Genomic DNA, 25050 nt, shown 5'->3' with positions numbered 1-25050 from the left:
AATGAACAGGCAAAAAGCAGCCGACATTGGACACAAACTGTTCATAATAGCAGGGAAAGACTGGGGACGAAAACCACAGACACTTAAGGCCATCTACGAAAACGCGATTAAACCCATGCTCCTCTACGGGGCAGAGATCTGGGGAAAGAGAGCGACTGACACAGAATCGCTAAACAATTGGCTGCCGCAGAGAGACCATTCCTGCGAGCAATCACAAGGGCATACAACACCGCCCCAACAACGGCCCTACACGTACTGGCCGGTACAACTCCGTTGAGCGTAGATGCCTTAGCCACATACAAAACATACATAGACTACAAAAACGAAATAGACGAACAAAAAATTAGAACAATCGACACGCCGCACCCAACATCACGAACAATAAAACGGCAACACGACACAAATATGCCGAACATAAGAGCGTACGGCGACGCAAGCATTAAAACCACAAACGGAACAACGAGTAAAACAATAGGTACAAACATAGAAACACCACATAGAAACACTAGAACCAATTATAAAATAAACACAACGGGAAACATAAACGACCTAGAAACCCTAGCACTATACATTAACACAGAAACAATCACACAGAATATACGAGAGCACAAGAACAAGACAATAACATTCTACACCGACTCACAGATAGTGCTACAACAGCTAAAACACGGAAACAACAGAAACAAAACAATTATCAAAATAAAAAAGAATTTAGAAACAATAGCTAAACACAACATACTATACGACATCACAAAAACAGACAAAAACAACCCAGGTCACAAAACGGCACATAAACTAGCAAACGAAGCACATACAAACCCACAGAATACAATAACAATAGTAGTATAGCTATAGTGGTTCTGGGCCCAAAATATCGGGCCCAGAATTCCTAGGACTTTTCCATGTTAATTTTTGGACCCAGAATTCCTAGTACTTTTCAATGTAAAATATCGGGCCCAGAATTCCTAGGACTTTTCAATGCTTTTTCTCTCTAGGACATATCGTCGAGGTTCGGTGAGGCTCGGTGAGGCTCGTGGTGGGGGATTTGGTTTATTAGCAGAAACATAAGAATATTTCAGTTTAGTATTATTAAAAATTAAGTCTATGTGTAGCCCACCAAAAATGACAGACAAAAAGGTAGTGCAAGATAGAGTATTGGAATTGTGTAAAGTTTTTTCAGAATTATCAATACAAACATGGCAGCAGTATTTCAAAAAAGATACCCATGTATATAAACTATTAGCAATCGATTATGATGAAGCTGTAGAATTTTGTAATCGATTCCTTCAAGATCAAATTAATTTGAGTACTTTATATGATAAATTATGTTATTTGGGATTTATGTCATATTGTAATAACCTATGGCCTAGTTTCATTAATCATGAAAATTATAACTCAGTGCCAGTGGAAAATGATTACAGTTTTTTTAGTAGAGAAGAAGAAGGTGCAAAGAAAGATGGTAATGAATAATCATGTAATGAAAATTTAATGTAATTTTGTAAATAAAAAAAATCTAACATTTCTATTCTTTTATTTAATAAAATGTATACATGTTTTTATATTAATTCATTTTTATGTATCCAACTGTTGTGTGTGTCGGAAAATCCCAACCATTTTACAAATAATCTGTCACCTCTTCTTTGGAGAACTTTTTCGACGAGATATACATCAGGAAATTCAACTTTCTGGAGCTGTTCAGTATAAAATCCTCCTTTGATATCTTTGTGTTCAAAATCTTGAAGAAGGTAGGTGGTAGGATTTGTAAGTTGAACTTTGTTTATTGTAAAAATTTCTGTACTCCAGTTTGGTGTATAGTGTTTATCAAATACACCTCTATGTTTAGATATGCGAACGTGATCTCCTAATTTAAATTTGTTCTTCTTATGTGCTATTTTAATTCGATTGAATACTGTACGTAATAGATGTGGTTCATCTTGTTTAGTAACAGCAGCTGGTTTCATTTGAATCGTTGTATGTTTTGTATTATTATAATTATTTACAATATCATCTAAAATATTAATCCATTTGTAATGTCCTTGATAGTTAAATTCTTTCCATATATTTCTCTTTAAAGTTCTAATTACTCTTTCAACTATTGATGCCTTTTTTCACTATATGTACTGTAATGGTTAACCTTATATTTTTTAGTTACATTTCTGACATGTGGGTTATAAAATTCAGTACCCATATCAGTATGTAAATTTTTTGGATGCTGTTTTTTGAAAGTTTTTTCCAACATAATTGCAACGTTGTTGCCAGATTTATTTTTAAGCGGCCATGTCCAAACAAATTTTGAAAAACAATTAATTATCACTAAAATGTATTTATATCCATTATTTACATCTTGATATTTTTGCATATCAATGAGATCTGCTTGAAATAAATCACTAATTGATTTTAAGATAACTTTACGACGTTTAAAATTAATTCGTGCTGTTTTATGTATTTCGTTTACTACCTTCCTTTTTGTATCATTCTGGTTAGAAGACATTGTTAGATAATTATATTAAGTTCACGTAATTCCTCGATAATCGAATTTATTTCGTTAGTATGACCAGTATGTCCTGCTTGTGTTGAAGCTATAAGCAATTCTAATCGTTTAACCAGCTCGTTTGGGTCATCAAAATATACATATTGTATTGGAGTATTAGTGGATTCCATTAACATACCCAATCCAAACATAGGCGCTATAATGTTTTTATATTTTTCGGATTTATTACCATCAATCTGCTTTGAAGGATGGTAGTGTCTTTTATGGGCATGAGTTTTAGATACTATGTCTTTATATACTTGTAGGTCTGTTTCTAAATAATTCTTTGGATTTTTCTTAAAGATAAGTTCAAATAATCCGGGAGTTCCTTTATATTGTTTATGTTTAAGTACTATATTGGAATTGTCAAAATGTATTTGTGAATCTCCTATAAAGAATTGTTTTTTATCATTAATATATCTCACACCATATTTAGAATCAAATTCTTTATTATCAGATTGCATATTTTGTAAATATTTTCTAGGTAGTGCATGAAAATTTTCTAAATCAACATCATTCCTTTTTTCTTCGGTTTCTTCTTCGTTTTTTTCTTCTTTTTCTTCGCTTTCTCCTTCTTCTTCTTCGTTGTTAATTCGATCTAATGGTTCATCATAGTTGGTTCCAAATTCCTCTTCTTTATATGGATCTTTCGGTTTGTTAAGTTTTGTTTCAATAACCTTTAAGTGTCTTGTTATTGGTGAGAAAATTTTTTCTTTTATAACTTCTCCATGTTTTAAAAGTTTTAATTTATTTCTAATAATTTTACGTTTTGCAATAATTTGTTTTTTCAAAATACGATCTGTCATCATAACAAGTGTCTGAACTGCTTTGAACTGTTTTGAACGGTTCCTCTCTTAAAGGGTACTGATCTGATCTGTTCAAATTGTTAATTATATATTTGTATGAAATGATCAAGGTCCTTTCTGTATCGTCCATTATTGATTGGTTTATCTTTAAAAATGCTAAAGAAACCATACGGTTCTTGCCAACACAGTGAACAGATTTGTTTTAGTTCTTCAAAAGTAATATCCGGGCTTACGTGGTCATCAAATATATGTTTAAGATTTCGTTCATCTTGTCGAAACGTAAGTATAGTATTGGCATTATCACGTAACAAATGTTTTGGAATCTTGGCATATGATTGATTTAGGTAAAATGAATCAACTCCATTATGTCGACCCATACTAAAATATTCTTGAATTACTTTTTGTTTTTCACAAGCTACGTCATCAAATATAAAAACTGAATTCTGTCTCGCTTTACAGGGTGGTATAATATCTTCGTTGTTAGTAAACGTGAAAAACTTAATACCTTTAATTGGTTTTAATAAATCTTGTAAATATAAATATTTTGGTTGGTCTTGAGATTTTGAATATAAATAAATGTTTTCAAACTTTAACCCATTTTCATGTTCTAATAGACTAATCATCAAATTTGTTTTTCCACAATTAGATTTTCCGACAATTAAACATTGAATTGTATTTGGAAGAAGTAACCCATGTTTCGGTGTATTTTCTGTTAGAACATCATGATTGCATATATTTAGTTTAGTTTTTTGTTTAATAATTTTAAATTTGTTCATAAGAGACAACGATATCGTCAAACACTAACTTATAAAATGACTATAAATATCTAATACACTAGTTTTATAATCAACGACTAAAACGTGGAGATGTTGGTATAAATCCTCTTGATGATTTTTGCAAGAATCATGATATAGCCTATAGTTCTACAAATGATTTAAACGAACGCCACCAAGCTGATACAATTTTAGCTGAAAATGCTTATGGTAGATATAAGTCAAAAGATGCTTCTTTAGGTGAAAAAATTGCAGCTCTAGGAGTAAGTGGGGCTATGCATGCAAAAGTCAAATTAGGAATGGGGTATACAAAAAGTTGTCCAAAAGTACTTGAAAGTTGTTATAAGTCAATATGAACTGTTAGAAATATAATGAATAAATCAATGGAAACTATGGAACATTGTTTAAGACAAATTGACGATTTTAAGGCTAATAAATCATTAAAACGAATCAACAGAAAACCTAAAAAAATTATTATGCCTAAAATTAGACCACCACCAATTAATTTTAGAATTAATAAAGGAGAAGAAGAAGCCCAACAAAAATCTCTAACTGGACCAAAACATGTTCATACAAGTTTAAAAAGAAAATTATCGGTATCAGATGATGACGATGATGATGACAATAATAATAATAATGAAAGCACAAGAGATAAAAAAATAAAATTGAATGAAATTAGCACATATCCAGTGCTAGCAGTAGCAAAAAAGCGAAAACGTGAGGATCATGACTTCAATAGGAATGTGAAACGAAAAAAAAATATATAAGATAGTTTGTGTAGAACAATGTTGTAGTATATATTGAAACATCGTATAGAAATGGTTGCAGTACAAAACATTAAAAGAGGAAGAACGAGTGCTAAGACGAAAAAACGTAAAAATGTCAAAGTTAAAAAAAGAACAAAAAAAATAAAATTTAATGTATTATTAAGAGAAATTAGAAAAGCGTTAACTAGACATAAACCAAGAGATTTATATAGCGGTATTTCGCTTGCTCTTAAAGTTATTGAAAAATTTAAGAAAAAAGTATTGCCCGCTCGTGTGATTCCAGTACCGAAAAGTGGTGGTTTTCTTCCCTTGATTCCCATTTTTGCAGGTCTCTCAGCGTTAGGAGCCGTTACAGGAGGCGTTGCAGGAGTGGCAAAAGTCATAAATGAGGCACGTGCAGCTAAACAACAATTAGAAGAATCACAAAGACACAACAGAACCATGGAAGCCGTAGCAATGGGAAAAGGACTCTATCTTAAACCTCATAAAAATGGAATGGGTCTTTTTTTAGGAAAAACTGTAATATAAACATGCCTAAACGTCCTTTAACTAATATTGATATAAAATATTTTGCTACTAGTGCTAAAATTCCATACTTTCGTGGTGTATATATGAAAAGTCAGTTACCAAAGAAAATACGAAATAATGAATGTGCTGTTATAAACTTAGATGATGATACAGGTTCTGGAACTCACTGGACAGCATACAAAAAATTTGGAAAAACAGTTATTTATTTTGATAGTTTTGGCAACCTTCGTCCTCCTCTGGAAGTAAGAGATTACTTTTTATCAAATGGACCTTGTAAAGTACTATATAATCATGATAGATATCAATCATATAATAGTTATAATTGTGGTCAGTTAGTTTATCATTTCTATGTCAATAAAAATAATAATTTTACCAGTGTGTTTTCATTTGAACGAAAGTCGTCACGATGTCATATACTTTCACTGTTTCAGGGAGAAGTTCTATCCTTTCAGTTAAAATCAATCCTCCTATAACGTTAAGTGATCAAAATGAATATGTGTTAGGTCTTATTGATTTCGTAAGTTATAATTCTATTCCGAATGTTGATGAAAGTAATAACACATTTTATTTTGGTAAATCTCAAAAAATTACGATTCCAAATGGAGCATACGAGGTTGAAGATATTGAAAAATATTTAAAAGAACACATTGAATGGCTTGAAAGGAATAATCCTGCAACTGATAAAACAATCTTCACGTTAGTTGCAAATAGAAATACGTTAAGAAGTGAATTAAAATGTAACAGGACCGTGGATTTCAAAAAACCCAATAACATTGGCTCTCTTCTCGGTTTTAAACCACTCTTACATACAAAACCAGACAAACATATTTCAGAGTATCCTGTAAATATTACAAGAGTAAATTCTATAGGGGTTGAGTGCAATTTAGTTACAAATACTTATAATAATGAAAAGAGTACTCATATGATCCATATGTTTTTTCATAAAGTTCCACCTGGACACCGCATTGTGGAAATTCCTGCTAACGTCATTTATTTACCAATAAATACAAGTCATATTGAAGAAATTAACCTTAAAATAGTTGACCAAGATGGAAATATAATCAATTTTAATGGTGAGGTGGTAACGATAAGACTACATTTAAAAAAGATTTAAAACATGGTTGTATTATATAATGTACATCCTATTGAGTGGAACAATATAAAAGAAAGAAAAATATTGAGTCCTATTAGTCTAAAGACAACGTACAAACCATTAACACAGAAAAATATTTTATTCTTAATATCCTTAGGATTAAAAGTTAAAAATTACGAAACAGAAGCAGAATAAGAAAACGAAGAAGAAGAAGGAGAAGAAGCAAAGATTTTTGTGTCGCTGTAAATTATTTACTATTATCAAAGAATATTTTATAAAGTGTTTTTGTAGGTGTACGGTTACATACAAAAAAAATGAACGGTAGTATACTTAATGTCAATAAAACTGTACCTGTAGATGAATCTATAATTAACTCTGAATATCATACACACCTTCCATATTCAGCTACATCTTTAGACAATAATGATGAGATTAGAATACCAATTCAATCACAAAATATTTATACATATCCCAGCGAGAGTTATATAATTTTGGAGGGAAATTTGATATCACAAGAAAAAGGCCATTACAGTACGAAACTCAGTTTTATCAATAATGGATTTCTTCATTTATTTGAAGAATGTAGATATGAACTTGGAGGAACAATAATTGCGCGTTCTAGATTTCCTGGAATCACATCAACATTAAAAGGATATGCATCATTTACTCCCAATGATTGTATTAAAAATGCCAATTCTGGTTGGTCCATAACGGAGCATCCTAAAATTGTTGAACCGACAACGGGTTATTTTAACGTTTGCATTCCACTGAAACAAATTTTAGGCTTTGGAGAAGATTTTAAAAAAATTATTATTAATTTACAACAGGAACTCGTATTGGTTCGCAGTCATACTGATTTTAACGCAACTATAACGACAGATGGTGCTACTGATACTCCAAAAGTTAAAATTACAAAAATTATGTGGAAAGTACCTCATATATCTGTTTCTGATGAACAAAAATTGGTATTATTACAACACTTGGAAATGCAAAATAATTTGGAAATTTCATTCAGAAATTGGTCTTTACAAAAGTTACCAGTTCTACCAAAAACAAAATCTTACGATTGGACCATCATGACAGTTAAACAAAGCGAAGTGCCTCGATACATGATTGTAGGTTTTCAGACAGATAGAGAAAATAGTAAAACACGAGATAATAGCGATTTTGATCATTGTAATTTGACTAATTTAAAAGTGTATTTGAATTCTGAGGTTTATCCATATGATAATTTAAATATTGATTTTAAAAAGAAACACTATGCCATTGCTTATGAAATGTATGCAAGGTTTCAAGAATCATATTATTTTCAAGGTAAAAGCGAACCTTGCTTATCCTTAACCAATTTCATACAAAAAGCACCGATATTCATCATAGATTGTAGTCACCAAAACGAAGCAGTAAAAGGTGGTGCTATAGATGTGCGATTAGAACTAGAATCATCAGAAAACTTTCCAGACAACACTTCAGTATACTGTTTAATAATTCATGATCGTACTGTTATCTACAATCCATTATCAAATTTAGTAAAAGTGCAATAATGTTTATTATAGATATCCAAGGTTTCCAATATAAAGACAGCGAGTTCTTTATTAAAGAAATATGTATATTTAATATATATACACGTGTGTGGCATCATACATTTGTCAATTATCCTGTGAGTTTGGATTGTTTTGCAGAAAAACATAAACACCATCTTCAGTGGATAACCGACAATATACATGGAATAAATTGGAATAGTTCACATCCCAATAATATTTCAATGGAAACTATTAGTGAGTACATTAAAAATATTATTGGAACCAATACAATTGTAGTCAAAGGAAGTCCGAAAAAGAAGACACTCCAAAAGTTTTTGTGTAATAAAATTATAGATATAGAAGCTACAATGAACTGTCCAAAATTATGTGTATTAAAACAAAATTCATGCAATATGTTAATCCATTGCAATGTACATACTATCAATACCTTAAGTTGTTCTCTAGAAATTGTAAATGTAATACATGATTGGTTAATGAATAAATTTATTACTAATATTGAAAATGTTACTTGTGACAAATAAAACTCATATTGTCAAAAATTTTTTTTTATTTTTTTTTCCTCATGTACAAAGCATAACGCAAACAAATATATATATATATATATATATATATATATATATATATATGTATAATATAGCTGCAATTATCATTATTATTATTCACAAATTGTTTCATCAGAATCATAATCGGACTCCTCTGGTTCAACTGGTAAGTTGAAGTTTCGAAAAAATGCATCTGTTACAATACTTGGGAGTACACGATGTGAGTGGTGATTAATAATCCTACTTAAATCGTTAGGGCTTAACGTTCGTGGATTTTTACAGACTGCCAGTAGTGTTATAAAAATATGTCTTATCATAGGTGCCTTTATAATCTCAACTGCTATTTTCTGAATTTTAGCTCGTTCTTCAGTTTCTGATGCATTTACCATTCTGCACTTGTTGGAAGTGTTTCCTCACAATATAATGAAGTTAAGTGAATTCTTAAGGAAAGTTTGCAGAAACAAAAAAAAATTTTACAATCTCCATACAGTACTGTACCTCTAAAACAAAAAAAAACCAAAAAATAAATTGCAATTATATATATATTAATACAAAATTACTCCGTAGGAGGTATCAATGTGGTGGTGCAGTCATCGTCATCGTCGTCGCCGTAGTCATTTCTGGTCTCACTTATTGTCGCTCTTCTGGTATGATCTTCTTTATCATCATCATCATCTATAATGTGTTCATCAAATGACCACACTTGTGAATTTTGATCAAGATCAATGGACTCAACATGCTGTGTTACTCTCCTCTTCAATTTTTTCTTTAAAGGTTCCTTCTGAATTGATTTAATAGAAGGAGTAGTAGTAGGAGGAGGAGGAAGAGCTTCTGTCTCCTCCTCTAAGTCAAAGTAGTATCTCTTCATTGCTTTTTCAAACAATCCTATCTCATTAGAATCATTTATTTGCATACGGATATATTTTACTGGTAAGTTACCAAATTTTCTCGACAGCGTTGTGGACTTTGGGGTATATACTAAGTCTATTAAGATTCTATCATTCCGGAGAGATATGCTTCTTAAACCATATCTGAAATGGAATGCAAAAACTGATTGTAAAAAATAAAAAAAAAAAAACATACCTGAATAGCTGCCTTATGACTACTAGAGCCATTTTCGTGGGGAAATTTAATCTATCTTCTATGGATACCAAAATTGTACATGGTACACCAGACATTTTATATATAGAAAAGAACAACAATAAACAATAAATAAAACAGTGACAATAAATGAGACCACGATGAATACACCAACAATGACAAAATGTTACTCACTTAGTACTTATTTCAACCTGTTATTGGTATAATATCATATCCGTTTGCAGGCACCTGTATATATATATATATATATATATATATATATATATATATATATATATATATCAAAATTTTATCTATTACCTACTAAAATACTACATAAAACATTTTTAATGAGATGCACTTATTGGAAAACAAAGCAATTATATTACATATTTTTTTCTAATAAGTGCATTGCAAGAAAATGTTTTAATGAATAATTAAAATAATTGGTGTTTGTGACATTGTTGTTATCTAATGGTCATTAATTACAAATTGTTTTTTTGTTTAAGCATATCTATGCAATTCCACTTATTTTAAAATAATTAGGATCCAATTATTGTGAAATACCTTATTTTATTACTTTGTTGCTATCTATCTAATTGACAAGAAAAATGTTTTAATGAATAATTTTGCATATATATAATTAGAATCCAATTATTGTAAAAATACCTTATTTATTACTTTGTTGCTATCTATCTAATTGTGAAGAAAAATGTTTTAATGAATAATTAAAATAATGGTTATTTGCAACATTGTTGTTATCTAATGACCATGCATACCTACTTACAAATAATTACTATGCACAAACATGATCAAACAATAATTTACGTACTGCTTGCGGTTCATTTAGAATCGGTAAGTAGATAAGTAAGGCCGGTTCCCGCTCACCGTGGGAAAAAAGTGAGCCAGAATCGGTATGCCGGTTCCCGCTCACCGTGGGAAAAAAGTGAGCCAGAATCGGTATGCCGGTTCCCGCTCACCGTGGGAAAAAGTGAGCCAGAATCGGTATGCCGATTCCCGCTCACCGTGGGAAAAGTGAGCCAGAATCGGTATGCCGATTCCCGCTCACCGTATGCAATATAATCATTATCATCATCATGACAATGGATCATTCTAGGGGGGGTAACAATGGGCCATGCTTAACATATATAAAAATGCAATATAATCATCATCATGACAATGAACCATTCTAGGGGGGGTAACAATGGACCATGCTTAACATGTATAAAAATGCAATATAATCATCATCATCATCATCATGACAATGGGCCATTCTGGGATGAAGAGCATGACAATGGACCATTCTGGGGTGAAGTACATGACAATGGGCCATTCTGAACATGTATAAAAATGCGAAATGCTATACGATTATCATATATAGGGCTGAAAATATAATATTTGTACAAATTATGAAAAATCGAATAATTTGAAATATTTACAAAAATATTTTAAGTTGTTTGTTAACATGCCGGGTGTGTATGGTTGATAAGAAAAGAGTGCAGACGTTATTTTTGCAACAACAGGAATCCGTTAAAGATATGACAACCCACATTGCTAAAAGGCCGGATGGAGTCGGATGATAACATGTAACCACAGTTGTTATTTGTGTAAATGTTATCGCATATTTTTAAAACCCACAAGGTCTTGTTTTTGCAAAACATGGAAATCTTATCTCTGAAATGAACAATGTAACCGTGAGAATGTAAACATGTGATCACGTTCGTGTTGCGTGGGGGTAACGAGCTGCGGAATCCTTTAAAAAACAAATCATTGACATTGCCCAAAACGGCATTACAACATATCTTCTTTGCTAATGATCCGATTTTGACGTATGGGATATCAAATGAAAGCGGTGGCGACACAGATGGCAACTGTCAATTCTTCTTCTGTCAACGTTCAACATTAATTGCCAATTCTTCTTCTTCTTTTCCGTATAGTGCCTAACAGAACGTGACAGTGCCTAACAGAACGTGATGTGCATAGCGTCACGTGAATCACGCGACGTAAATAACGTGACCTGATGGTTTCTAATGGCCTCTAATGGCCTCTGCTACACTCTATTCCCTAATGGTATAGACTATTTATCTTTAAACCATCCTAACAGTGTACCTCTTTAACGTGATATTTTACCGTGAATGACGTAACGTGAATGACGTGACGTGAATAAGACATTGCCAAAACGGCACTATATCGTATCTTCGTTTCTACTAGCTCGATCATCGTGTATGAGGTCTTGTTGGAAAGTGGAAGGTTCAAGGAATATGTTTGTCAGCAATGACAAAACAGCACTATATCTTCGTTGCTATTGATTTTAACGCAACAGACGTTGAAGGAAAGGAGAAACATGACAACATTGCCAAAACGGTGATATATTTGTTGCTATTGGAGATATTTTGACCTGTCAACTTAATGGGGATTCCACGTCTATTACAGTTCTTCGCCTAATCATGCCACCTGTCGGCTGCAACATGTAACTAATTGACATTGCCAAAACGGCATTACAACATATCTTCTTTGCTAATGATCCGATTTTGACGTATGGGATATCAAATGAAAGCGGTGGCGACACAGATGGCAACTGTCAATTCTTCTTCTGTCAACGTTCAACATTAATTGCCAATTCTTCTTCTTCTTTTCCGTATAGTGCCTAACAGAACGTGACAGTGCCTAACAGAACGTGACGTGCATAACGTCACGTGAATCACGCGACGTAAATAACGTGACCTGATGGTTTCTAATGGCCTCTAATGGCCTCTGCTACACTCTATTCCCTAATGGTATAGACTATTTATCTTTAAACCATCCTAACAGTGTACCTCTTTAACGTGATATTTTACCGTGAATAACGTAACGTGAATGACGTGACGTGAATAAGACATTGCCAAAACGGCACTATATCGTATCTTCGTTTCTACTAGCTCGATCATCGTGTATGAGGTCTTGTTGGAAAGTGGAAGGTTCAAGGAATATGTTAACATGAAAAACAAACGCAAAGACATTGCCAAAACGGCACTATATCGTATCTTCGTGTCTATTAGTTCAATTTTTGTGAATAAGGTCTTGTTGGAAAAAGAGGGGATATTGAATATGTTAACATAAAAACAAAGATGTCAGCAATGACAAAACAGCACTATATCTTCGTTGCTATTGATTTTAACGCAACAGACGTTGAAGGAAAGGAGAAACATGGCAACATTGCCAAAACGGTGATATATTTGTTGCTATTGGAGATATTTTGACCTGTCAACTTAATGGGGATTCCACGTATATTACAGTTCTTCGCCTAATCATGCCACCTGTCGGCTGCAACATGTAACTATACCCAAGCCCTCTAGAAGAACGTATACCATTCTTACAGTATGACCAAACCATCAAACATCCTATCACAGTTCTTCATCTTATCATGCCACCTGTCGGCTGCAACACGTAACTATGCCCAAACCATCTAGAAGAGCTATACCATTCTTACAGTACGACCATCAAACATCCTCGATCTCCCTCCAATCATACATTCCTACAATGAACATATACCATTCATACGCTGTGGCCAAACCAGCAAACATTTCATGTACAAGTCTTTTCAGAAAAATGCATATTATTTTTATGTAAATTACTGATGTATTGTGAGTTGCATACAACATTTTATCTACGGCAAGCCGGGTAAGATTATTGTTTTTACAGTTTGATATTAAACATCTGCGATAAGAATATATGAGGGTCATAGACGGTTCTTTAATAGCCATCAGACAACAATTTCCCCTGATCATGTTTATAAAACATACGGAATGCACTGTATATACTAACCCAAGCTGACAACATACTTTGCAGATATGGATTACGATCAGCTCATAGGTTTATGTACAATTCCCTTCGTAAAGGTACATAGGCGTGCATCCTTGCGGATTAAAAGTCGACCGTCCTTTTTATACTCCAAAAGGAGGACCATATTTAACGTTATTATGTGTCAGATATATTAAGAAAAAATTATATACACTTAGAGTATACCTAGGTAGAAAAAACTTATGTTAATGTATAAAAACATATCTTACAGTAATGTCGTAAAGAAAAAGCACGTCATCAATTTATATAATCACATAAAACATATGATAGAGCGCCAAAGAGGCCTTATACATAACATGTTGTTAAACAGACATCATAACGTAATTTGTCATTCAAAATCCTGTAATTTGAGGTGCTACATGATAAGATTCTACATATAAGATAGAGGGTCAAAGAGGCGTTATACGTGCCATGTTGTTAAAACAGACATCACAACGTAATTTGTCATTCAAAATCCTGTAATTTGAGGTATCATACGATGAGAATCACCATACAATGCTAATAATAAACGATAATGTGTCAAAAGAGGCCTTATACATAACATTGTGTCAAAACAGACATCACAACGTAATTCATCATTCAAAATCCTTTAATTTGATGGATCATACATTGATTTCTGATTATCCGTTCCAAAGATACATGGTGCATTGCCATAACGTGGCAATAACATAGTAAATGCTTATTTATTGACGTTAAAACAAACCCATCAACATAGAAAAATCTCTTATCGCAGTTTGATCTCCAGCAAATACTAACTCACTCAATTTTGCGGACCTATACCCATTCCCGGTAGTCAAATAAGAAGAACAGATCAGCATGGCATGTTAATACAACGAAGCTCAACCAAATTCTTTAAAAAGGAAGGTTTGAGGATTTCACTTCTACACCTTTCGGATATCGATACACTAAACGAAGTAAATAGCACTTATTTTAAAATATATTGATAAAACAAACCACCTTTTCATTAACCTTTCATAATTTACTTAATGAACCGTATATTTTTTCTCTGAAGTATAATATTTCCATTATGTAACTTTTATTATGACCCCTGTAACAGTAGAATTTATTGCCATAAGATGATCGCAAGATGGTTTAACAAAACAGGAAATCGTTATCTAAACGGGTTTACTTCATCGATTGCCGCATAAATACCATATTTTTATAATCTTTTCCGATTTCCCGATGTTGTAATGGGATGATATTAAAAACACAGTCAATCTTATACGATTTGATAGATACATTTACGTAATCTTTTTGTTGACCACCTAATAAATTTTTTTATTAATACAAAAGTTTTGCTAACTTCAACCCCGTCTTGTCATTTGCAGCCTCTTCTTCTCCCTGTGGAGATACATACTAGTAGAAAGGTCTTTTCACGTATATTACGACAATGGCTGACCACGTGTGATACGATCATTATTTATGACTAAAAACATTATAAAAACGAATCGTCGTCAAATTCTCACTACACTTATACTAGTGATTCTGAAGCGCCATAGCAAGATCAGCATTGCCATGTTAATAGCCAACGTTCACAATGGACTTGAAGCAGAAATACGAACCCAATGGCAAATTCTAGTGTATACTGTCCATTCATGTATACAATTGTCCTAATCGTAGACATAAAATGAATGTTCTTGAAAAATTTAGAATTAGAAGAAATTATTTTTTAAATAATAAAATCAAATAAGCAAAAGAATGCCTGTATACCGGACGAAGCCTCTGATAAGAAAATATTGTAGACGTAATTTTTTAACAACAACAGGATATGAAAAACCGCAAGTTGTAACTTTATAAACTGTTATCAGTATTTGTTAACCAAAAAATAATGGTTTGTCAGGAAATGTTTTATCATGCGGTTTCTGCCAATAAAAACAATAAATATATTATTCTGTTCGGGAATTTTAAGCATGTATAGTAGGATTTTTTTTTTTTGTTTTCTACAATTCTTTTTGGTGAATAGTGAAAAATTTTATTTCTTTTAACAGTTCTATTTAGCATACACGAAGTATGTGCTTTTACGGGTTATTTTTTATTTTTAAGTTGATTTACATGTCGATACGGGACCACTTTCATGCACCAGAATCGGTACGTGTCCCCAGAATTGGTTGCCGTTTCCAGGCCACTTTCCTTTTCAAGAATAGTAGCTTTTTATGATACATTTTATCATTTTTCTTGTTATCTGCATTACGATACGATAATAGTATTTTATTTTACCGTTTAGTTCTTATTTTCTAATTTGATTTATAAATATGTTTTTTTTTCTAACATGTATGATGCAACAACGTATGTTGTCCGATGCATACCCGTATATTTCTGAATAATTTTATGTTTTATTGAATTGGCAACCATAGTGCAGCAGTGGGTCAGTAAATGAAAACAGTATGCGTTATTTTTATTATTTTTATTTCAATTATTTCATACTAGTACATTATTACATTTATTAATTAACTATATGTCCTAGCCAATTTATTTTAAAATTTTCATCCATGGATCTAACGGCATAGCGGTTAAACAATGGTGTCTCGTATTCTATCAGTCCGCTTATCATACGGCTTATCTCCTATTTGAAAAATGAACTTAAATTCTGAAATTTCTTGGCAGTTCTAAAATTTCTTGTCTTTTTTTATGTATGCGTATGTTTTTATTCAATAATATTGAGGTACCTCAGTTCGTCTATAATTTCAGATGCTTCTTTTCCGGTTAAAACGTCGGCTTTTGAAAGAATTTTAAGCCCTTTCACAAGCATGTTCGGATCACCATATTTGTTATACTGAAACCATATTTCTTGCAGTTCGTTAAGTACCTGCTTATTTGCTATATCACGATCCCGTGTTTCAAGAGGTCTGGAGGGAACATCATCACGGTTTATCTTTGAACCTTTAATCTGCATGTCCTTTGCATCTTGTCCCTTCTGTGATATATATCTTCTTTTACACTGTTGTTGTATGTCTGATGTATTTTTTGCGTCGGGTTCGACATTTTTTGCGGTGCCATGTAAGACCTGTGTTCTTCTTCTTCTTTTTCCTAGATACATTGGCTTAATAATTTTTTCGTATTTTGTTGTGCGAGATTGGTGACGTAGGCGCCCTCGTCCATCCTTATGTACTTCTGATAAGTCCAGAAGAGTTTTGTAAATTTTTTGATCGTCTAGAGTATATTGGGTAGGTTCTTTCGCGAAGATCAGTTCGTACAGGCCGGGTGTAGCTTTAAAAATGTGCGAATCTATTTGAATGTTATCTTTACCGAACTCAATTATTTTATTACCAATCGTCCATTCTCCCATCTCCCAGTTAAACGTGGGACCGAATATCTGGTCAGTATTCCCTAAATCTTGCGTATATATTTCTAAATAAGGGTTGTACGATGTTAGCGTATGTAGAGGGTCGACCCCACTTGGCTGTGATGGTTGATTAGTTTGTGAATCATCTTCGTTGAGATCTGGTTTAGAGACATTTTCATTCATATAATTGGTTATTTCTTTAAGAGGAGTAGTTATTGGTTTAAACGTTGTCTGTAGAAGTTCTTTTTCATCTGCTTGCATTCTTCTAAGAGCTTTGTACTTTTCTCTCACAATTGCTGCGAGTTTTTTTACTTGAACTGCACTACTTGAAGACATGATGGTAACTGAAGTCTCAACTTTAAATGTTTGTATTTATACCTCTGTTAGCGTGTCTCTGATGATGTCTATATACGTCTCAGGTACCCCTGTGTGGTCATATGCGTCTTATGTTAGCGTGTCTCTGACGACATCTCAACGTCTCAGGTACTCTTTTGTGGTCGTCTGTTAACATGTCTCTGTAGACGTCTTTACGTCTTAGGTGCTCCTTTGTGATCGCCTGTGCATTATGTTATTAAGAAGGTTGCCATTTGCGAAAGAGTTATTAGAACGTTGAAAGCAAAGTTGTACAAATATTTTAGTTTACATGGATCATACAAATGGTTGGATGTCCTACCGCTAATCACCGAGGAATACAACAATACGAAGCACAGTAAAACAGGATACAAGCCATCTCAGGTCAACAAATCCAACGAAAAAGCTATTTTACACAAAAGTTATAGTTACTTAAAGATTGCCGCCCCGCGAAAATTTAAAGTTGGTGATATTGTACGTGTATCAAAGGCAAAACATTTCTTTGAAAAGGCCTACACACCCAATTGGACTACAGAATTATTTAAAATTGTACAAGTGAAGATAACAAATCCCATAACGTATTTGCTAGAAGACATGCAAGGTGCGCCGATTAGCGGTGGGTTTTACGAAGAAGAATTGCAGAAAACGAAAAATCCCGACATTTACTTGGTTGAAAAAGTACTTAGACGAAAAGGCACCAAGATGTATGTTAAATGGCTAGGACTGGATAGCAAACACAACAGTTGGATCAATAGTTCAGATGTAGTTTAAGGATCTACCTTTTAATCCGCCGCGTAGCAATACATTTTTTGGAAAAGGATTGCCCGCAAGAGTGGGGGAAGGGAACAGTATAAATTCTCTCAACAACGAACCGGCATACGTAGTTCCAACAGACCTGATGAGTTCTCCTGACAGTGGCATATTCAGTTACAACACCATGTGTTCTCAAGATAGCGGCTACATCAGTCAATCATTTAGTGTAGAATATGATGATGATGATGATGACAGTCAGCCACCCAGTCCTGACGCCGAATTAGATCGAGTATTGGCAAAATTTGAAGAAGCTGCCACAAATGAACCATATTATTTATTAGAATCTACCTATCCAATGAGCTCTTTCAACATCAAAATTGGATTATCTCCAGCTCGAGATTTTTCACCATCCATCATGCTGTATCGTCATGGTACTTGTAACAAAATCAGTTTACACACAAACGAGTGGGCAACCATAATTGAGTGGCTTAAAGAAAGACTGGTTGATTTTTTCCAAGCAGACCTACCTACTTTTGCCGATGAGTATGACCCCATCGAATTAAAGTGCGGTGATTTCTACACACTACGACAATTGGTGATGGAGAATGTAAAGTTAGTAACCATTGAGAAATTTGGAGTCGAATATTATTTATGGGAAGGAGAGGTCAATCAAATTCTAGAAGCAGACCAGAGCATGATGTCCCATAAAGTGATGCTGTTGAAGAGTTTACAATTTCGCGAATACTATATAAACCTTTCAACTTTCATTAAGAAAAATTTGTATGTCAAAGACTCTTTGTATGGGCCAGTTGAAGCCTTTAACGCATATTGCGCTATTTGTCCAGATACTTTGTTAAGTTTAGCTTTAAGAGAATATGTATTTTATTATAAAATTAGACTTGTAAATGATTTAACAGATTGTATGTAAAAAATAAATGGTGTTATTAAATAAAACCAAAATATATGTGTACAAAGTTTTATTACATAATTTTTATTATAAAGTATTATATAAAGTTTTATTATATAAAGTATACAAGTGATAAACATTGAACAATATACAAAAATTATATACGGATAATAAGCAAGTTTTCCATTTATTATCAGTTTATTCAATCATTGTAGTGGCATAGTGGCCCCAAGGCAAAGTGTCATATGAGTCTTTTTGCAAACATCGTTTATCATCATACGGAGACAACGCGATTTTTTCCTGCGTGATTGTAAACATGTTGTGTGCGTAGGAACGAAATGTTGATTGTGTAACGCTTTTTGTGGTAAATTCTTTTAGACACTCCACGTAATCCTCAAATGTAATAGAATTTTTTACAACCGAATACTTAACCCCTTTAGATTTTTTCGTAACACCCAAGTTATTTACAATTTTTTCAATAGCGGCATCATCCATGGTATTCTTGTATTTTTGCCACAAGGTCTGCCGCTCCTCGTTTGTATATTGCAGTTTAAACGAGTACATTTTCGATCTAAGTCCTACAAAATGAGTAATGATGCGTCCATTAGCCTCATCCTTCATTAAGCCAAGCACTTTTTTATTGACTTGTGGGATGTTATAGGGGTTATCCTCGGCATAGTCCGATGTGTCGAATTTAGATAGATTTGTTTGAATGACATCCCTGTAAACATCGTCACATGTTACTTCATAGATAAAACTATCTGTATCCCCATACATCAGCTTTAAATTTTCAATTCCAACAGTTGGTAGCATGAAATTATAATGAAAATCATACATGCAGACTTTAGATATGTCTAGAATAGACATTCCAATGTACAATGGTTTGTTGAATGTTAGATTTGTTTTATTTAGCTCGATTGCCATCAGATTTTCATCAAAAATAGTTCTGTTGTGAAATCGAGGGCTGGAAATTAAATTTTTGGCTCCATATCTCCCCTCCCACTTAGAAACAAGCTTTACTATGCGGTGTTTGCGTATGTTCTCCATTGTTTTACCGAATATAGCATTGTTAGCTAATTTGTATAAGTCTTTCTCAAATGCCGTTGTTGCTGCAGTTCGTAGTTTTGTATTAAGATCGATATATGGTTTGAGCCAGGCGCTTTGTTGAAATTTCAACACTTTATGGATTTTTGTAAGTTTCAGCCCTGCATTTAGAGCTTGTTTCAGGTTACGGTAATGCAAAGTATACTCTGTTTTATTATGGAGCGTAGTCATAAGTTTTTTAAACTTTGACCCTGATGGAACTTGATGTTCGCAACAAAATGGAAAATCTTTGTGTAAATCATGCAAGTGTTCGGGGTACTCCAAGTCAACTTGTAGTATGTATCCTGTATCACCATCGTCTGGAATACTAAGAACATCGATGTTAGTGTCCACCCACTCAAACTTTGCATATGGTAAACACTGGGACATTGCCCAACCGTAAAGATTATTGACGTCTAAATAAACCACATACTTGCTGGGCTTTGAGGAGTCGTAAGATGGCATATATTTGTTATTAGCCTCCGAGTATCGATTACTCACTTGACTAATTCCACCTCGAATAGATTTTTCGATAAACATGATTTTATCGATATCCTGCAGCAACTCCAATTTGCAACCTGTATATTTAAGCATGGCATCCCACGAAAAACCTGGCATAGTGAAGTACCAGGCAGGATCAAGACCGTATGTACCTCGACATTTTTGTCGGAAATTTTCAAAGATGCAAGTTAACAACATTATATCGGTCTTCATGTATAACAAGCTATATTCCAAAATATTTTTAATATCAAATGATTGCCAAACGTTTTGCGCATGTTGGTACATATCTTTAGAGATGCTTTCATTTGTTAGCGAACTATAAAATTTATCAATAGATGGGAGTTGAGTTTCCTTTAACCTATCCATAGAATCAATGTATTCATATGGGAATATGCCTTTTCTTCTCAATAGCTCTATTTGTTCAGGAGCGGCATTTGGAAATTCTCGAGCCAAGTACCTTAAATCTTCTGTATTTAATGTGGTTGCCAGTTTATCCAGTGAGGAATTCAAAAATCTCAATGAATCAACGAATCTCAACTTAACTGCGGATTGTGTATCGTTCAGAGTAAAGGAAATATATCTTTCCTTGTTTATTGGGAGTAGGCTGATACTTCCTTTTTTCGCCAATTGCCTTATCATGAAATGTGAGTCGTAACCGCTAAGATTATGAAAAAAAATCGGAACAACAAACTGTTTTCTAAAGTTAAGATTACACACTTGGTGTGCAAATCCTCGGAAAGCTCCTGTAAAGTGGCAATGGTCTTTAACAACCACATCTTCTTCTACAAATGGTTTTTCGCAAATATGACAATCAGTTGCTCCATTAGTGTTTGGTTTAATATTCATAGGCACAATATGCTTTATCTTTCCATTCACAAACATTGCCAAATCAGCCATTTCCTTGGCATACCATTCGAGACAGCCCGTACCTGCGTAGCTTCGATAAAAAGATAATGATTCATCATAAGAACATTTGACATAATACCCGGCGCTAAAGGCTTTATGCTCCTGATGTTTAATTGTTTTACTTTTAAGCGGTCCATTTTTAATTTTTTGTAGCATTGCTTCAAAGTCTGCATAGACAACAAAAGGTGTTGTCTGCTTATACACATGATTTTTAAATTTAACATGTTGATATGGTGGAAATGAAACTTTGCAGTCGTTGATTCTCTCACAATATTTTGCATGATCATTTAGTCTGTCAAAACTGCTAAAATAATTTAGACATCTATCGCATACAAATATTTTATGGCTATGATTGCTTGTTTGACTGGATAAAAGCCGAGACAGATTCTTTATCATGCAATAATGGTATTTGATATCTACAATTTCATCATCCTCAATAGGTGCCTCATAATCGTTTAATTTTAGAAAATATTTATCTTGTATCATCAGCAAATTTACATGTCTAGCTAATTTAATTTTACACAACCTTAACGGTATTGTTACGTAAAATGTTTTTTCTTTAGCGACATTCATTTCCAGCCCATATACGTTTACAGAGATGTCATTTTGTTTCTCAAATTTCGAAATGCCTCCAATAGTCATTGGTGTTTCCAAACCATCAACATTTAAGACAGTTGTGTAATGTGGATACGAACTAGTCCGATCAGAATTTGCTTTGGAGGGATACAGCGCTGAAACTATACTCCAAAAAAAGCACGCCTCATCATTGTTTTTTACATTGATACACGCGTTTTTATTTCTGATTTGATCCGGTAGCTTAATGAAGGATGAAGCCCCATTCCCGATTTCATATTTGTTAATATTAACCTCCAAAGATATTATTTTTTCCAAAGCCCACCCTGATCCCTTTTCCTCAAACTCTGATAGTTTTGCCATAAGTTTATCAATTACGTTCGAGTGGAACCACAAAGTCAAGTCTGTTCCCGCGTCTATGATTTCATTTTTTGTGTTAAAATATTTAAATTCGCTATTTTCCCCCTGATTTGCTTTTCTTATAAACTTTCCACAAAAAGCGGTATTACATTTTATTACATTAAATTTTTTTAAAATATTTGTAATTCTAATTTTAAAAAGCTTGAAACAATCACCGAAAAATTGCATTACGTCCTTATGAGCCAGATTAATAATTATTCCCGTTCTAACCCGACTTGCAAATGATGAAGTTACCTCCTCCCATTTAACTTTGTTGCGTTTATTCATGCCAGCACCCACGTGATGAGAAAAATTTTGAATTTCCACTTTAATTGTTTTTAAGTGTCCAACGTTTGTTTGCAATCGACGCAATTTTGGTACATCCAAGTCGCCATACCGAATAGCTTTATTAAACAATGTTAAATGCCTCTTAATATGTTTTAGCCAAATATTTGCTTCTCGCGGTGTATAATTTTGAAAAAGAATGTCTCTCGCTTTAATTAGATTTTGTACAATGTCACAACTTAATTCTCCTATGCCACTCATATTGAATAAAGTTTAATAATGAAAACTCACCAATTTTTGTTACTAGCTTGAGGTTGGTTCAGAGAGATGCTATGCTGTTTTCCAGATGATTGTTGCTAGCTTGAAGTTGGTTCAGAGAGATGCTATGATGTTGTTCCAGATGATTGTTGCTAGCTTGAAGTTTTTGCTGAGGTTAGTTTACAGCGGATGTACCTACAATAACATTTGTTTTAGTCTAATGCATTCAACATATATTGTCAGCACAGAATAAAATACTTGACAAAAATTGAATAGAAGAAGAAAATTGATAAAAAAATAATTGTAAGAATAAAAATAATAGCATACATATTTCGCAAAAATAATTAGCAAAAGAGAACAAAATACATGGCAAAATTTAAATGAAAAATAATAATTGCCAAAAATATAATGGAAAATAAATTGACAAGATTCGTTTGAGATGGAGAAAAGATCATTGACAAAAAGAGAATGGGAAAATAAACTATTTTGCAAGATAGCATGAAATACATTACACAACGGAATTGGAAAATATTTAGCAAAAGAGAATTGAAAGAATAAAATATTTATCACAAAGAACGAAGAGTACATACCTCTAAAGCTAGACTGTTGTCCGGATGGTGTACTGCTTCTATTTTTCAATAACTTCAAAAGATGATGCAGGATGTTGCTTTCCAATATTGATGGCGCCTTTGTAGACTAGAGAATATTTTTGGGTAGAAAATTCTTGTACAAATGGTTTATAGGCTGCTGTCACTCTGTCAGGTAGGAAAACCATGCTTTCTTCTAGTTCAAGCAATACAACCTCCCCAAACTTGCTTTTTACTATTTTCGCCGAGTAAATTATAAATGGAGTGTCGACAGGTAGGTCCCTCAAATTTTGGACTGGCTTTCTCTCTGCAATAAGCGAGAATTTGTTTATTTTGGCTAGATCCATCTGCAACAATACGAAAATGTGGAGATGTATTAAACGATTAGGATGAGAGAGAACAGCTGTGAATTATGTTAGACGTTACATGAAGTAAACATTTTTTTAATAAAATATTGAATGAAATCTGAATATGAAAAGAGAGGAACACTATACTATGTAAAATCAAAATATGAAAACAATGCTTAAACAAATATTTAGCAATAAAACAGGTATACACTGCATTCAGAAATACGTATTTCAAAAATAAACAACACAAATCGCTTACCCTGCTTCACTATTTTCACTTCACTGCGAACTTATGACTTACTGTAAGACTTTCAGATGTCGATTGTGACAAAGGAGTGCGCTGCTCCGTTTTTAAAGGATTCCGCAGCTCGTTACCCCCACGCAACACGAACGTGATCACATGTTTACATTCTCACGGTTACATTGTTCATTTCAGAGATAAGATTTCCATGTTTTGCAAAAACAAGACCTTGTGGGTTTTAAAAATATGCGATAACATTTACACAAATAACAACTGTGGTTACATGTTATCATCCGACTCCATCCGGCCTTTTAGCAATGTGGGTTGTCATATCTTTAACGGATTCCTGTTGTTGCAAAAATAACGTCTGCACTCTTTTCTTATCAACCATACACACCCGGCATGTTAACAAACAACTTAAAATATTTTTGTAAATATTTCAAATTATTCGATTTTTCATAATTTGTACAAATATTATATTTTCAGCCCTATATATGATAATCGTATAGCATTTCGCATTTTTATACATGTTCAGAATGGCCCATTGTCATGTACTTCACCCCAGAATGGTCCATTGTCATGCTCTTCATCCCAGAATGGCCCATTGTCATGATGATGATGATGATGATTATATTGCATTTTTATACATGTTAAGCATGGTCCATTGTTACCCCCCCTAGAATGGTTCATTGTCATGATGATGATTATATTGCATTTTTATATATGTTAAGCATGGCCCATTGTTACCCCCCCTAGAATGATCCATTGTCATGATGATGATAATGATTATATTGCATACGGTGAGCGGGAATCGGCATACCGATTCTGGCTCACTTTTCCCACGGTGAGCGGGAATCGGCATACCGATTCTGGCTCACTTTTTCCCACGGTGAGCGGGAACCGGCATACCGATTCTGGCTCACTTTTTTCCCACGGTGAGCGGGAACCGGCATACCGATTCTGGCTCACTTTTTTCCCACGGTGAGCGGGAACCGGCCTTACTTATCTACTTCGGTAGCTTCAGTGTAGCAGAAGTGCCAATGAGTTGTCAGTATTTTTGAAAATAATATAAAACA

At 33.5% G+C, this 25050-nt stretch overlaps 3 protein-coding genes across 5 annotated transcripts; 1 reads left to right on the top strand and 2 right to left on the bottom strand.

Moving 5' to 3' along the window:
• Nucleotides 1–6811: 6811 nt before the first annotated feature.
• Nucleotides 6812–8038, top strand: LOC126891389 (uncharacterized). The gene has a single exon (XM_050660565.1). The coding sequence runs from the start codon at nucleotides 6812–6814 to the stop codon at nucleotides 8036–8038; it is 1227 nt and encodes a 408-aa protein (XP_050516522.1).
• Nucleotides 8039–9136: 1098 nt separating this feature from the next.
• LOC126891388 (uncharacterized) lies at nucleotides 9137–9915 on the bottom strand. Its single transcript, XM_050660564.1, has 2 exons — nucleotides 9664–9915; nucleotides 9137–9611 (listed from the first exon to the last, which is right to left on the bottom strand). The coding sequence occupies exons 1-2, from the start codon at nucleotides 9756–9758 to the stop codon at nucleotides 9137–9139; spliced, it is 570 nt and encodes a 189-aa protein (XP_050516521.1). The 5' UTR covers nucleotides 9759–9915.
• An 8934-nt stretch (nucleotides 9916–18849) lies between these two features.
• Nucleotides 18850–24686, bottom strand: LOC126892608 (uncharacterized). 3 transcript variants are annotated; one of them, XM_050662183.1, is made up of 3 exons: nucleotides 23993–24686; nucleotides 23390–23733; nucleotides 18850–22994 (listed from the first exon to the last, which is right to left on the bottom strand). In XM_050662183.1, the coding sequence occupies exon 3, from the start codon at nucleotides 22800–22802 to the stop codon at nucleotides 18993–18995; it is 3810 nt and encodes a 1269-aa protein (XP_050518140.1). In that variant the 5' UTR covers nucleotides 22803–22994; nucleotides 23390–23733; nucleotides 23993–24686; the 3' UTR covers nucleotides 18850–18992. The 3 variants fall into 3 exon arrangements, with proteins under 3 accessions (XP_050518140.1, XP_050518143.1, XP_050518141.1); XM_050662186.1 differs by having other exon boundaries at nucleotides 23390–23693; XM_050662184.1 differs by lacking the exon at nucleotides 23993–24686 and having other exon boundaries at nucleotides 23390–23954.
• Between the last annotated feature and the right edge of the window lie 364 nt (nucleotides 24687–25050).

This window comes from Diabrotica virgifera, chromosome 9 (assembly GCF_917563875.1).
Source record: "Diabrotica virgifera virgifera chromosome 9, PGI_DIABVI_V3a".
Classification (NCBI taxonomy): Eukaryota; Metazoa; Arthropoda; class Insecta; order Coleoptera; family Chrysomelidae; genus Diabrotica; species Diabrotica virgifera.
This window is presented reverse-complemented; position numbering and strand designations above follow the sequence as displayed.

Bases quoted from the DNA above. Each gene is read 5' to 3' on its own strand.
- LOC126891389 (XM_050660565.1), top strand. From the start codon at position 6,812: ATGAACGGTAGTATACTTAATGTCAATAAAACTGTACCTGTAGATGAA.
- LOC126891388 (XM_050660564.1), bottom strand. From the start codon at position 9,758: ATGTCTGGTGTACCATGTACAATTTTGGTATCCATAGAAGATAGATTA. The intron at 9,612-9,663 runs GTATGTTTTTTT...ATTCCATTTCAG, and splicing joins GTCATAAGGCAGCTATTCAG to ATATGGTTTAAGAAGCATAT.
- LOC126892608 (XM_050662183.1), bottom strand. From the start codon at position 22,802: ATGAGTGGCATAGGAGAATTAAGTTGTGACATTGTACAAAATCTAATT.